Below are 14,776 nucleotides of genomic sequence, written 5' to 3'. Positions count from 1 at the left end.
CGTCTCTTTGAAAATTACCTCAATAAAAAGCTTTGTACTAAATAAACTGGCTCATCTGACTGGGTTCGGCAGCATCCATCCTGACAGAAGAGACTAAGTAGGTGGCCTGCCAGGCACAGGGAGCCAGGACTTACCGTTTTGCGTTTACCTCATTGCCTTGGTCTCTAGTGTGGAAGATCATAGTGTATTTACCCACATTGGGCATCGGCCGGATTATTTTCATTCTATGAAGCTCAACCCTAGAAAAATAACACAAGTGGTTTGTTTGTTTGTTTTAATTCTATCCTATTTATCTACCACGAGGCATTTAAAAAGAATCGTTTGCAAAAATTTATACTCGTGTACACACAGTCAAACATAGCTTGATTATTTGGGTATCTTTTAAAAAAAGAATTTTCTAATAATGTTGGGCCTCAGGCAGTAAATCATAAAAAAAATAATCACATTTAACATTTACTTTTGGGGTACAAAGGAGATATAATTCACAGTTCGTCATTTTCCAAAAACAACTGAAAAAGAACATGTTTTAAAACATCATAACTTAAGGTATATAAATGTCTAATCTCTATACTATACACCTGAAATTAATATAATATTGAATGTCAACTGTAATTGAAAACTAAATTTTTAAAATGTATGACGAATAGGAGAATCAAGTCTCTTAGGGTCCTAGTTTACTTGGTTCTTCCTTCTTGTAACAAAGAAAGTAATGATCTTTTAAGGCCACGAGCTGTAAAGCCCATGAACCTAGGTTGAAATCTAGGCCTTGTTATTTACAATCCTGGTAAGTCAGCTCATGGTTCCAGGTCTTGGTTTCCATCGATAAAGTGCTAGTGGTGTTACGGAGGTGATCGGGCAGCTCAGATGAGAGCGTCCACAGGGGGCGTGCTTTGCAAACTGTAATGTGACATATAGGTGCAAAGAAGGTGGTAGCTGCTGCACAGGTGAGTAAATAAATAATCTCAACCAACTTTTATGTTAAAACCATTTAGTCATCTATGGCATTGGTGGAGAACCACCCTAAAGGCCCTGATGATCTAATCAAACAAAGCAAAACTCGGTGCTCCCCTCGACCTTGCAGCCAAGGAGCAGCAGGAAAGAAGACAGCGATGATACATGACCACTGCAAAATTCCACTAACCGTCCCATCCTGTGCATGGGAGCAAGGCCAGCAGGGAGCCCTGGCTTCTTCAGGCTGAAGCAAGGCAGTCACACATCTATCAGTTCAGAACCCTAGCTGGGAAAGTTTCCTTCCAAGAGACAACAGCAGGAGAAGGGGTCCCCTGATAGCCAGGCAGACACTGTTATTACAAGTCTAAAGGTACTGGCCCCAGGCTCTTGAATAATTACTTATTTCTGGAAGGTGGGGACACCCATAACTATTTGGCCATGAAACCCAAGTTCAGAGGAGGGAGCTGAGAGGAAGCCAGATATATTCCCTCCGAGCCCCCAGAGCAGAAAGTTGTCCAAGAGAATCTGAGGGTAATGTTAGCAGCCGGGAGTCAGGCCGGCAGCTGCTCCCAGTGTGTGGGGCTGGCTAATGCCTAACAGAGAGGACATCTTGGCCTGCTTCAGGGTGTGCAGCTCCTCACAGGCTGTTGGCACTCCCTGCTCTGGGCACTGGAACAGGGCAGGATTCCTCGGGGTCTGAGACAGAGCATAGGCTTCTAACGGGCCCTCTGGCCACTTCCTCAAATTGCGGCTTTTCGTTCACTGGTGAGACCCTTCTCAGTAAGCAATATCCACTGACAAGTCACAGAGATCTCCGTCAACACCCGTGGACCCCTAACACCCACGAGCCAAGAACCAGCCATCTTCCATCATTTCCACACTACCAGTGGCTAAGAGCAATTTGGGGTATCCTGCCCTCCCTCTGCCCCTGCCACCCTTTAAACCCAAATCTGCAGCCTCATGGCCTGCTGGACGGGCATCTATAGGAAATATAAGCCATAGATTTCCAGAGCTATCGCCGATAGCAGAGCCCCGTGAAGGGGACCTGTCTCTGTTGTTCACCTGAGTCTGAGGTCATCGTCTTCGCCTCCCCATCCCCAGTAGTTGTTAGAGAATCCATTCACCTTGAAAAACTGTTCTCGCCGTAGGGCAGTAACACCCCCAAAATATCCACTGTAACGCAACCTGGAGCAGAAGAGAGAAGAAAAAAGGTAAGAACATTAGCACAAAGCCACAGACACTTGAGAAGTCTGATTCAGGGCTGGCACACTAGGAACACCTTGAAGACCATGCACTCCACCCATCCACTCCTGCTGGGTGCCCAGCTCCTTGGTCTTCCCTGGCTGGCCTTCATTCCTGTCTAGACAAGGGCTCCATCCCCTCACTAGGCAAAGTGCCACCCACCTATTATTGTTCATGTTTAATGTTTGCATGCAGAGCTCAATAGAGGCACCTGGGAGTGTGCACCATAACCTCAGATGTGGATGACAGACTTCACCTCATGTGCCAACCCAACGAAGAGTCGTAGCTAACCAGGGCTCTGGGTTAAGGAGGGTTCTGAGGCTGCATGCGGGTTTAGGATGAATAAGTGTCACAGAGAATATTCTGTTTTTTACTTTCACTTTTGGGGGATGGAGAGCATGAGACGGTTCCTACACACACTTCGTGTGCTGAGCTCCACCTCCGGGAGTGCAGAGCTCCACCCTGGCGTCTGCTGCCAGAAGAACCCAACACACCTCAGCTAACTTGAGTTTCCTGCTTGAGCAATTAGGTAGAGGACAGTGACTTTCACAGAAATAGAGTATACAGAACAACATTAGGTTTTGAAAGGAAGATTGTAAATTATGCTTTGAATAAGTGGAATCGGAGATACCCCGGGGCTTCTGCTGGTGGCCAAAGGGACACAGGGTCCAAGCTGAAGAGAGGAGAGAGGCTAAAGATATGGCTGTGGGGATAAGCTGTCAAGGTACCCAGCCCAGGTCAAGGTAGCAGGTGAGAAGAGGGCAGAGGGTGGAGCCATGTGGACACCGCCAAGGAAAGGGGGAAAGAGAAAAGATCGAGAGGGACCCGCTGGAAGGCACCTCCCAGTCACACAGGACTCATGATTACTGGTGGACCAATGAGCAAATCTGAGAAGTAAAAATATCCCTGAAGATAACACTGTAGCAATTCAGAAATGCAAATGAAGGCTGCTTAAAAACGTGAGTGTTGCCCTGGCCGGTTTGGCTCAGCGGTTAGAGCGTCGGCCTGCGGTCCGGAGAGACCCGGGTTCGGTTCCCGCTAAGGGCACGTACTTCGGTTGCAGTTTGTCCCCGGCCCTGGTTGGTTGTGCGGGTGGCAGCCACTCAATGTGTCCCTTCACGTCGATGTTTCTCTCTCTCCCTTCCTCTCTCTCCCTCCCACTCTATCTGTACAAAAAATGGAAAAATGTCCTCGGGTGAGGATAAAAAAAAAAAAAAAAAACGTGAGTGTTCCTGAGTAAAGGAATGTGAATCTGTGGAGCATTTCAAACTTTAACTTCAGTTCAAAGTGCTCCAGGACCTATGAAATATTTCTGATTTTCCAGACAAGGAGAAAAACCAAAAGGAGTGATCCATAAACACATAGACACTTGCCATCTAAAAGGTGGAGTCCCAGAAGGTAATTTGTGGTTCAATGTTGGTTTCTGTGTTCCAAATACAGATGGCAGGTAGGACCCTGTTTAACCCATAATGGAGACAGATTTACTCATACGCCCTCACCCTAAAATTCTAGAAAATGGTGTTATTATAACCTAAAACAAACAAAAGGGAATAAAATGTTCAGAAGGCAGCTATTACTGCCCAAGACATCTAGGTTAGTGACCTGTTGCCATGGTTATTGGACTCTGACTGTCAAGGGACTCTTAACTACCTAGACCAGTAGCTGCGTGAGGACAGAGCAGAAGCACGGCCCAGGCCTAACCTGACAAGCACCGCGGATGGGTCACCAGGACAGAACCAGCACTGATGATCTGACAGTGACCTACCGAGTACCCACTGTGCGCCGGGAGCAAGGCAGCTGGCTAAACGCTGTGATCCCTGGGCCCTGCCCTCAAAGAGTTTATGGTCTGATGAGAGGTGAGCACTGTCAGGGTTCTGAGGAAGTAGGTGCCACACAATGGAGGATTCAGATGGGTAGAAAAATGGGGGACCTCTAGGTGGCCAGAAGTCCATGAGGGAAAGGAAAGAGGGAGAAAAGTGCACGCTGTCTGAGCCGCGCCCGGACAGCGGTTTTGCGCCGTGGGAAGGGCAGGAGGGCGATCGGAGGGAGAGGTTAAAGAGCTCCGTCCGCAGGGGCCTCCGGAGAGCATCTGCCTCGGTGTTTACTGATCTCTGCTTTAGGTTTTTCTGATCTGGAAACACACAACTATTTCATTGGCCCCGGACAGTTGTATTTCTTTTTAAAGGGCTGAAAGATTGGGGAAAGGTAGTCATAAAATAACAGCCGAGTCCTTGGAGAAAGCAGGCAGGTACCAAAGGAATTCTTGGCAGTAAAATTTGCCACCGGCTGGTCCAGAGCTTTATCATCAGAATGTGAGACCGCTGGGGCAAGTTACCTTCACTCCTTCTCTCTGCATGTGTGTAAAGCAAAAACATTTTTTGCACTTATCATATTCGTATGACTGTTGTGATAAGGAATAAATAAAGTACGTGCTGGTTTCAGTTCTGTGGCGTAGTGACACAGTTACCAGCAGGGAGCAGTCACTTAGCTGCCCGCTAGAGAGGGATTCTGCCCAAGGTAGCAAAGGTAAGGGGAGGGAGGCAGTGTCATTGCTAATGCATGTCTCTCCCTGCCCACAGCAGAGGAGGCAATTTACATGGTACATATAACAAAGCAAAAAATATAAAAATGACAAACCAGGACCAGAGGAAAACTTAAATCGGAAGAGACGATTAAAGTGGGAAATACAGAACTCCGATCTGCAAATAAGATTCTTTTAAACTTTGAACAGAAAGCAACGGATTTGGCTCAGAGCTTCTTGCATCCAGAAGAAAAGAGAGAATACGTTCAACCCCCAGATTCACATTAAGAAAACCTGCCAGTTACTCAAAAACACAAAGGCTTTCTGATAGTTATACAAGTAATGTCTGGCCAGTTACAACAGCCAGTTAAAACAGCAAGATTCACACGGGCTGCTTTGAGAGGGAGTAGCCTCTGATGAAATCCATGCTTGAGACATTAACGTTTTATTCAAAATCAATTCCCAGCAGGAATACCCAAGAACTCAGTTTCTTGTGGTCCAGCTTAACACAAAGATAAAATCTAGAATTCCAACAAAAGGCCCATCGTTAAAACAATCCTGTTATTTGCACCTCCAAAAAACACTGTGTGATTGTAGCTTCTCACCACAGATGTTTAGTTATCATCTGTGTCAGGGTATTCTGTGTTGTAGATAGTGAAAACTTATTAATACACAAGAAGCAAACAGATGGTTTGACATGCTTCTGAAAATATCAAGGTGCCCAGCCATAATATGCTGCTTTCTTCAAACAGAGGTGGCTCAGAGACCAGAAAACAAAACCTCCAGATAATGAGATTCAGAATCAAAGATCAAGTTTCCCAAAAGAAAAAAATCCTGGGATTCTCTCCCAGAAACTCTCCAGCCCTGCGGCCCCCCTACACCTGCCCTCATTCAGGCACATGGCATCTTCCCCCGCAGATTTTTCTCCTCCCACTTCCCTCACTCGTTACCAAGTGCTATTAGTTGAATTTGCAAAAGTTAAGTGCAAAATTGATGCAATAGCTGTCTCCTCACACCAGCACACAACAGGGAGCTCTCTGAGGGCAGGCACCAGGCCCATTCAAATTGGCCTCAGGATTCTTTGCCTTCCTTCTGTTGAGTTCTATGAGTACTCTATGGATTTTGGAAATTAACCCCTTATCTGATGTACTTTTGGCAATTATGCTCTCCCATACAGTGGGTTCCCTTTCCATTTTGATGCTGGTTTCTTTTGCTGTACGGGAGCTTTGTAGTTTGATGTAGTCCCATTTATTAACTTTGTCCTTTGTTTCTCTTGCCCTAGGCGATGTATCTGTGAAAATTCTGCTATTTGTGATGTCTGAGATTTTGCTGCCCACATTTTCTTCTAGGATTTCTATGGTTTCACGAGTGACATTTAAGTCTTTTATCCATTTTGAGTTCATTCTTGTGCATGGTGTAAGTTGGCGGTCTAGTTTTATTTTTTTTGCATGTAGCTGTCCAATTTTCCCAACACCATTTATTGAAGAGGCTGTCTTTACTCCACTGTATGCTCTTGCCTCCTTTGTCAAATATTAATTGAGCATAATGTCTTGGGTCAATTTCTGGGTTCTCTGTTCTGTTCCACTGATCTATATACCTGTTCCTGGCTTAAGGTCAGAGAAACACAAATTAAAATGACTATGAGGTATCACTTCACACCTGTCAGAATGGCTGCCATAAACAAATCATCAAACAGCAGGTGCTGGCCAGAGTGTGGAGACAAGGGGACTCTAGTACACTGCTGGTGGGAATGCAGACTGCTGCAGCCACTATGGAAAACACTATAGAATTTCCTCAAAAAATTAAATATTGAACTGCCATTTGACTCAGTGATTCTATGTCTAGGAATATATCCTAAGAAGCCTAAAACGCCAATCAGAAAGAATACATGTACCCCTATATTCATAGCAGGTTTATTTACAATCACTAAGATGTGGAAACAGCCCAAGTGCCCATCAGTAGATGAGTGGATAAAAAAAGCTGTGGTACATATACACAATGGAACACTGTGCAGCTGTTAGAGAGATCTCTTTCCCTTTGAGATGACATGGAGGGACATGGAGAGTACTATGCCAAGCAAAATCAGAGAAGGACAAATATCATATGATCTCACTTATTTGTGGAATACAATGAACAAAATAAGCTGATGAACAAAACAGACCCAGAGACATGGAAGTAGGGAACAGACTGACAAACCTAAGAGTTGGGGCAGAGGGAGGGCAAGAAGAGATAAACCAAAGAACTTATATGCACATATGCACAACCAATGGACACAGACAAAAATACTGTGAAGGTGGGGGTGGGACAGGAGTGGGGAGGAGGTTATCAATGGGGGGAAAGAAGGGACACCTATAACAAAATTAATTAATATTTTTTAAAATTGGTCTCAGGGCCCCGAGCACAGTAAGCACCATAGACATGGTGAGCACCTGTGAATGGCAGGACCTGGGGGAAGCTGACAGGTAAGTGTACACACATAAGCGAATATAAAGTTTCATTTGTATAGCATTTTCTTGGTCACTATTTCCCCATTGTTGTGCTTAAATAGGAGCTGGTATAAAATATGGTATGCCTTATTCAGCAGATATGCCTCTCCTGGGGGGGTCACAAGAAATGGGGAACTAAGACATGCAGGTACCTCGCACTTCCCACAGTGGCTTTCAGAAGGAACTTTTCCTGGGTGTCCTGGCTCCTGAGCGGACTGCTCAATGGGTACACCCTCCTCACCCTCCCTCAGAACTCTGAAAAGATGCCACTAGCTGGAAAGAGGTGTCACATTCTCACCACAGAGGACTAAAAGTTGAACTGGGGGAACGTTTTGTTGCCTCCTAGAGGGGGATCAAGGATAGACAGGTGAGTTACGTGAATTCTGCACAGTGGGGACAGCATAAAAAAGTGCCACGGTGTAGCACTGTGCTGGGCAGGCCATGGTGGCAACGCCTGGGTTATTTCCCTTTCCTGTTCTTTCTCTTTTGTCTTTGGCAGTCCTCTGCCAAGGCTGCTGTAGGGCTTTTTCCTAAAAGGAGAAACCTGACTTTCTCGAATGCCTGCTTTGAACTCTGTTGTTGTTGTTGTTAATCCTCACCCGAGGATATTTTTCCCTTGATTTCTAGAGACAGTGGAAGGTAGGGCAGGAGGGAGGGAGGGAGGGAGGGAGAGGGAGAAACATCAATGTGAAAGAGACACATCAATTGGTTGCCTCCTGCACAACCCTGACTGGGCCAAGGATCCAACCTGCAACCCAGCTACGTGCCCTTGACTGGCAATCAAACCCACAACCCTTCGGTCCACAGGCCAATGCTCTAATCGCTAAGCCACACTGGCCGGGGCTCCTGCTTTGAACTTGAAGTGATATGTCATGTGCCACTGTTTCTAGTTCTCATTTTCCTAAGACACTCTGGACACGCATCCCACACAGCTTTGATGACAACAGGGCAAGCTTCACCAGGTCAGCCGGCCAAGAGCAGGGCCGCCTTACCTGTACCCGGTGCTGTTCCTGCCCACCACCAGATGCTTGGGCTGAGCCTCGCACTTGTAAAGATTCCAGTCATTTTCGGGCACCAGGTCCACATCGTGGAATATAAAGCAGTCCCAAATTTCATCCTTGATAGCTTCTAGATAGCCCACATTCAAGAGTTTGGCTCGATTAAACTTTTTACTTCCAGCCTACAGAGAGGGAAAGGAAAAGTTGAGAAGCTCCGGAGAGAGACGAGGTTTCGTGCTGTGCCCCTGCGGTTCAGAGGGGAGCTGCATGAACCACTCCTGCTATGCACAGCAGCACTGCTGACATGAAGAAGCCACAGGAGCTGCAATCACAGGGAAAGACAGCTTGTGTCTTCACGTTTCATACTCACTTAAATTCCAGAATTAAAAACATACCTTGAGACTTCCGGTCAAGACGGCGGCGTAGGTAAACATGGTATCGCGTCCTCCCACAACCACATCAAAGTTACAACTAAACTACAGGACAGCCATCATTCAGAACTGCCTGAAATCAAGCTGAATGGAAGTCCTACAACTACGGAATTAAAGCAGCAGCCACATCGAGACTGGTAGGAGGGGTGGAGGCCAACCGGCTGGTCCCACACCCACATGTGGCGGATAAAAATCAGAAGGGACACCTCGGCTGGGAAGGTCCTCCCTGAGGACTGAGGGGTCCCCGTCCCACACCAGGTGCCCCGCTCAGGGTTCCAGTGCCAGGAAGAAAAGTCCCCATAACTTCAGGCCGGAAAAATCAGTGGGAACTGAGGCTCAGGGAGGCTGAGGTGGCTGGGGCCCCAGGCAGCTCCTCTTAAAGGGACCATGCATGGACTTATCAGACTCACTCCCTCTAAGCTTGAAGGGGAGGCAGCTCGAGGGGCACCAGAGACATACAGGGAAGAACTGAGCTGTTTGGCATTCCAGCAAGGGCTGGAGAGGGGGCTTTCTCCTAGACAGACGTGCTGTCAGAGGCCTTTCTTCCTTTGGTGAGCCCTTCCCTGGGGAGGCAGATAGCCCCCGTATCTAAGACTCCAGCAACCTGGCTCACACTGGTAGCCCTGCCCTGGTAATTTCCTGAGGCCCTGCCCCACCCAATTTTCAGGCCCACCCAAGCTGTTGCCAGTTGCTTAACCATAGGATTGGCCTGTCTTGGATCCTGCTTCAGGTTTTTCTAAATTCTTTCAAACAAGCAGCATCTGGTCTCAGATAGCCCCATACCTCTCGTTAAGTAATACATAGAAACAAACACAAGGAGGCAGCCAAAACGAGGAGACATAGAAACAGGTCCCAAATGAAAGAACAGAAGAAAACGCCAGGAAAAGAACTAAGCGAAATGGAGATAAGCAAGCTAACAGATGATGAGTTCAAAACACTGCTTATAAGGATGATCAATGAACTTAGTGAGAACCTCAGTGAACTTAGCGAGGGCCTCAAGAGCATAAAAAAGGACCAGTCAGAAATGAAAGATGCATAGTCAGAAATGAAGGAGACACTAACTGAAATAAAGAATAATTTACACAGATTCAAGAGTAGAGCCCTGGCCGGTTTGGCTCAGCGGTTAGAGCGTCGGCCTGCGGTCCGGAGAGACCCGGGTTCGGTTCCCGCTAAGGGCATGTACCTCGGTTGCAGTTTGTCCCCGGCCCTGGTCGGTCGTGTGGGTGGCAGCCACTCGATGTGTTCCTTTCATATCGATGTTTCTCTCTCTCTCTCTGTTCCTCTCTCTCCCTCCCACTCTACCTGAACAAAAAATGGAAAAGATGTCCTCAGGTGAGGATAAAAAAAAAAAAAGAGTAGAGTAGATAAAGCCAGGAAGCAAACCATCGATTTGGAATATAAGGAAGCAAAAAATACCCAATCAGAACAGCAAAAAGATAAAAGAATCCAAAAAAATGAGGATAGTGTAAGGAGCCTCTGGGACAACTTCAAGTGTGCCAACATTCACATCTTGAGGGTGCCAGAAGGAGAAGAGAGAGAACAAGAAATCGAAAACCTGTTTGAAACAATAATGGCAGAAAACTTCCCTAACTTGATGAAGGAAACAGACATACAAGTCCAGGAAGCACAGAGAGTCCCAAACAAGATGAACCCCAAGAGCCCACACCAAGACACATCATCATCATAATGCAAAAGGTTCAGGACAAAGAGAGAATCTTAAAAGCAGCAAGAGAAAAGCAGTTAGTTACCTACAAGGGAGTTCACATAAGACTATCAGCTGATTTCTCAAAAGAAACTTTGCAGGCCAGAAGGGAGTGGCAAGAAATATTCAGAGTGATGAAAAGCAAGAACCTACAACCAAGATTACTCTATCCTGCAAAGCTGTCATTTAAAATCGATGGCCATATAAAGAGTTTTCCAGACAAGGAAAAGCTAAGGGAGTTCATCACCACCAAACCATTATTATATGAAATGTTGAAGGGTTTTCCTAAAGAAAAAGATTAAAAAGATGAACAAAGTGGCAATGAACACATATCTATCGACAACTGAATCTACAAACAAAATGAACAGGCAGAACAGAAACATTCTCATAGATACAGAGAACATTTTGTTGTTTGCCAGATGGGAGGAGGGTTGGGGGAATGGGTGAAAAAGGTGAAGGGATTAAGTAAAAATTGGTTGCTAAACTAACAAACCTCAAAGGGAAGGGGGGTTGGGAGTGGGAAGAAAAGAACTTATATGCATATACACATAACCAACGGACACAAACAACAGTGTGGGGAAAGGCAGGAAGGGGACGGGAGTGGGGAGGAGGGGGTCAATAGGGGAAAAAGGAGGAACATCTGTAATATATTCAACAATAAAGATAAAAAAAATGTTTTTAATTAAAAATAAAAAACATACCTTGAAATGGGAAATTGTCATTTACAGATTCTCATTTTTGCAAGATGAAAAGGTTCTAGAGATTGAGTGCACAGTGTGAATATACTTAACACTTCTGAACTGTACACTTAAAAATAGCTAAGTCTGGCCCTGGCCGGTTTGTCTCAGCGGTTAGAGCGTCGGCCCACGGACTGGAGAGTCCCGGGTTCGGTTCCTGCTAAGGGCATGTGCCTTGGTTGCCATTTGTCCCCGGCCCTGGTTGGGGTTGTGTGGGGGGCAACCAGTCAATGCGTCTCTCTCTCTCTTCCTCCCTCTCTCCCTTCTACTCTATCTGAAGATAAATGCAAAAAATATCCTCCAGTGAGGATAAAAAAAAAAATAGCTAAGTCTAGTCAGTGTGGCTCAGTGGTTGACCCACGCACCAGGAGGTTGCTGGTTTGATTCCCGATTAGGACACATGCCCAGGATGTGGGCTAAATCCCCGGGGGGGGGGGGGGGGGGGAGGGGACATGCAGGAGGTGGCCAGTTGATGTTCTCTCTCATTGATGTTTCTATTTCTCTCTTGCTCTCTCTTTCTCTCTCTCTCTCTAACATCAATAAAGAAACAAACAAAAAAAAAGATAGCAATCTAATGGTATAGCCACCCCTGAGCATTGGGCCACATTCTCCTGTTCCCATTTAAAAAATAATAATAATAAATAAAAGTAAACATAATTATAAAATTTAACAATAGTAAAATTTTATTTCAAATACTAAAGTAATAGGCATAAATGTATTATACAGACATATTAATTTTCAAGATCCCCAACTGATTATAAAATATACATTGTAAAGTTATATACTCTGATGTGTCAAAAGTTTTCATAAAACAAATACAGTATTACTTGTTATAACCAATAGTAAGGATGTAACTAATGATTTTGCTTGCATTTTTAGCATTTGTAAGGATTTGAGGGGAAATCATTTGGATGGCCCAGGGCAATTTTGAAAAGCTAGACACAGATATTCAAGTTGATGCCTTATTTTTCTTTCAATAAATATTAATACCAAATAAAGGCATCTTTAATTACCCACTCCACTGAGAGCTAAATTCTTCAAAAGCATCTAACACTTACACTTACTGTGTTCCTACTAAATCATGCTTCTGGAAGCCAGATAAGTAAATCAAGAAAGTGAAAACAGCCCTGGCTGGTTTGGCCCAGCGGCAGAGCATCGGCCAGCAGACCATCGGCCAGCAGACCAACGAGTCTCAGGTTCGATTCGGCCAAGGGCACGTACCTTGGTTGCGGTTCGTCCCTGGCCCTGGTCAGGGGTTGTGTGGGAGGCAACCAGTTGTTCTCTCTCACATTGATGTTTCTCTTTCTCTCTCTCTCTCCCTCTCTCTCCCTCCCACTCTATCTGAACATAAATAGAAAAATATCCTCAGGTAAGGATTTTAAAAAAGTAATAATAATAAAAAAAATAAAGTGAAAACTGAACATGTTTTACATAATAAATAGTGGCAAAGTTAAAGGCAGAATGGTGGAGAGGGTTACAGAACCCCAGGGCTATTAACACAGCAGGCTGTCAAATCCTCTGTCTAGATCCCAGTGAGTAGCCACGCTGACAAATGCAGAACAATGCCAACATACTACACAGTGCATGGCAAATGCAGAGGGAAAGGTGAGGCAGACTCAGGCGGAAACCGTAGAGCAGCCACTGGCTCCCACCGCAGGGCTCACAACAAAACAGGCTTCCTCCAGAGGTTCATTTAAGGGGCAGTAAAATTCCCCAGCCCTTGGTCCCACTACTCCACACTCTGGGTCAAGAATTTCCTGCGCTCCTTTCAAGGATGAACAACATAAGAGATCTCTCCTTTGACAATAGTCTGATGCTCCTTTTAACCAAGACCGACACAGGGCCAAGTCCCTCAGAGAGAGGGGAATCTGAGGCAGAGCCCAGGCCTGTCGGCACACTCACCTGGTGGATGACATAGATGCCATATTCCAGCTGTTGTCTCTGCAAGAAGGGATGGAGGTGCTCTAGCAGGTACGTCAGGTGCCTCTCTCTGTTGCGGTGTGGAATGAGGATGGCGACGCGCTGTGAGGCCTTACATTCCTCAGGGCGATACCGGCCTCTGTGCACTTTGGGGTTTTCTGCCTGCACGTCTTCCAGCGTGAGATCTGGTTTGAAAATGAGCTTGTCCTGGCCTCCTACAATGAAAACAGGACACAGGAAACAATGGCTATCTCATCCAGTGTTGGCAGGCTGGCATGGGCTAGTACACATGTAAGCACTCAGAACATTACCTGGCACCCAGTGAGCACCATATGAGTGCTAGCTGCTATTATTACTACTACTTTGAAGCTTCATTTGGTCATAAACTACAACCACAGAACCATGTGACTCAGGTTACTGGCTACAAAAGCAAGAAAATAACATGTAAGAGCATTCCCTTGTGGTCGGATAACCAACTTCGGCTCTGTGATTCACCAGTGAATTAGAAATGTGTTCTCTCCTGATGACCCTGACGAAAGCAGAGGTCAGGACTAGACACACCTCAAATGTGCTCTATCTGCTTTTCCTCCTTAAAATTCCAAAGGAGGGTGAAGCCTTTTAAAAAATCAAGAGCAATCCATGGACTCAAGCTCATGGACAAGGCCCCTTCCCCACTTCTTCCCTGAGCTCTTAGGGGCTATCCTAGCTCCCTGATGGTGAAACAGCACAAGGAAGTAGAAAATAGCCTCGCTCCCTAACCCAGCGATAACAGGTATGTGCAACACAGCCAGAACTGTGCAACATGGGGATATCGGGGTGGCAGATATCCCCGACAGAGCATTTGCTCTGTGAGTCTGGACGCAGCCCGGTTGCATGAAACCCCAGAGCCGTCCAAGATAACCCATCTCATGCAAGGCTTTGAAGTTCAGGCTGAAGCCACTGACCTTCCTCCTGGATCTGAATTAACAGGGAATACTGACCGGTAAGAAAGGAGGCAGAGCTCAGTTAGGGAACTGAGCCACACTTCGTTACAACGCCACACACACTGCTCAGGCTGTAAAATCTCAAGTGGCTTGCGAATTGTGCTATCCTCTTCCATGCAAAGCAACTGCAGGCCCTGCCTATGTGTGTCACGGTGCCTGGCTCCAGGTGGCCACCCCTAGCCTGGCCATGGCTGCTGAGACCAGGCTCTGGCACCCATGAAGTAGTTAAGACTCTGCCAAGCAGCACCAAGGACAAATAACTGTTTGCAGCCACCTAGACAGAGTAACGGGCCTTCGAGAAAGAGCCTTTCCTGAAGGCTCTGCATGGGAGGCATAGTCGGCAAGGCAGCGATGCCCTAGGAGCAAACACCAGAAACGGAATCACGTGCGAGGCAAGCTACTGGAGCAGCTGCTGGGAGGGGATGGTGGTGTGGCTGCTGAGATGGCTTCCTGAGCAGCCTGTTAATAAACTCCATCATCCACGTTAACCTACCGTGCCTCTGTTCTTGGCCCCTGAAAGAGCCTCATGTAAGAGGTCTGATATAAACCAGTCCCCTTGCTCACGTTCTCAGTGCCATGACTTTTTACGGCCCTAACCTTCTAGTACCTGCTTCCATGTCCTCTCTCAGTCTCCCTGCCACCCTCATGACATCCTCTCAAGTTTTGTTCCTTCTGGCCCATCTTCATCTACCACTAATTATGTCTCCCTCACACTCCAGGTCCTTGCTCAGGTTTGTGTCACTGCATGTCTTTTTTTTTTTTTTATCCTCACCTGAGGATATTTTTCCATTGATTCTCAGATAGA

The 14,776-nt window shown here is 46.2% G+C and overlaps 1 protein-coding gene across 1 annotated transcript in view; it reads right to left on the bottom strand.

Annotated features, from left to right (window-relative positions):
- B4GALT4 (beta-1,4-galactosyltransferase 4) overlaps positions 1–14,776 on the bottom strand; it is a 36,503-nt gene that overhangs the window by 5,671 nt on the left and 16,056 nt on the right. The window contains exons 3-6 of the mRNA XM_036243241.1: positions 12,971–13,203; positions 8,193–8,380; positions 2,014–2,136; positions 135–239 (exon numbers count right to left, since the gene is read on the bottom strand). Coding sequence (XP_036099134.1) covers positions 135–239; positions 2,014–2,136; positions 8,193–8,380; positions 12,971–13,203 — 649 coding nt within the window. The remainder of the gene's footprint in view (positions 1–134; positions 240–2,013; positions 2,137–8,192; positions 8,381–12,970; positions 13,204–14,776) is intronic.

This window comes from Molossus molossus, unplaced genomic scaffold (assembly GCF_014108415.1).
Source record: "Molossus molossus isolate mMolMol1 unplaced genomic scaffold, mMolMol1.p scaffold_m16_p_5, whole genome shotgun sequence".
NCBI classification, from domain to species: Eukaryota; Metazoa; Chordata; class Mammalia; order Chiroptera; family Molossidae; genus Molossus; species Molossus molossus.
Note: the sequence above shows the minus strand (reverse complement) of the source record. Positions and strands in the feature narration are given on the sequence as shown.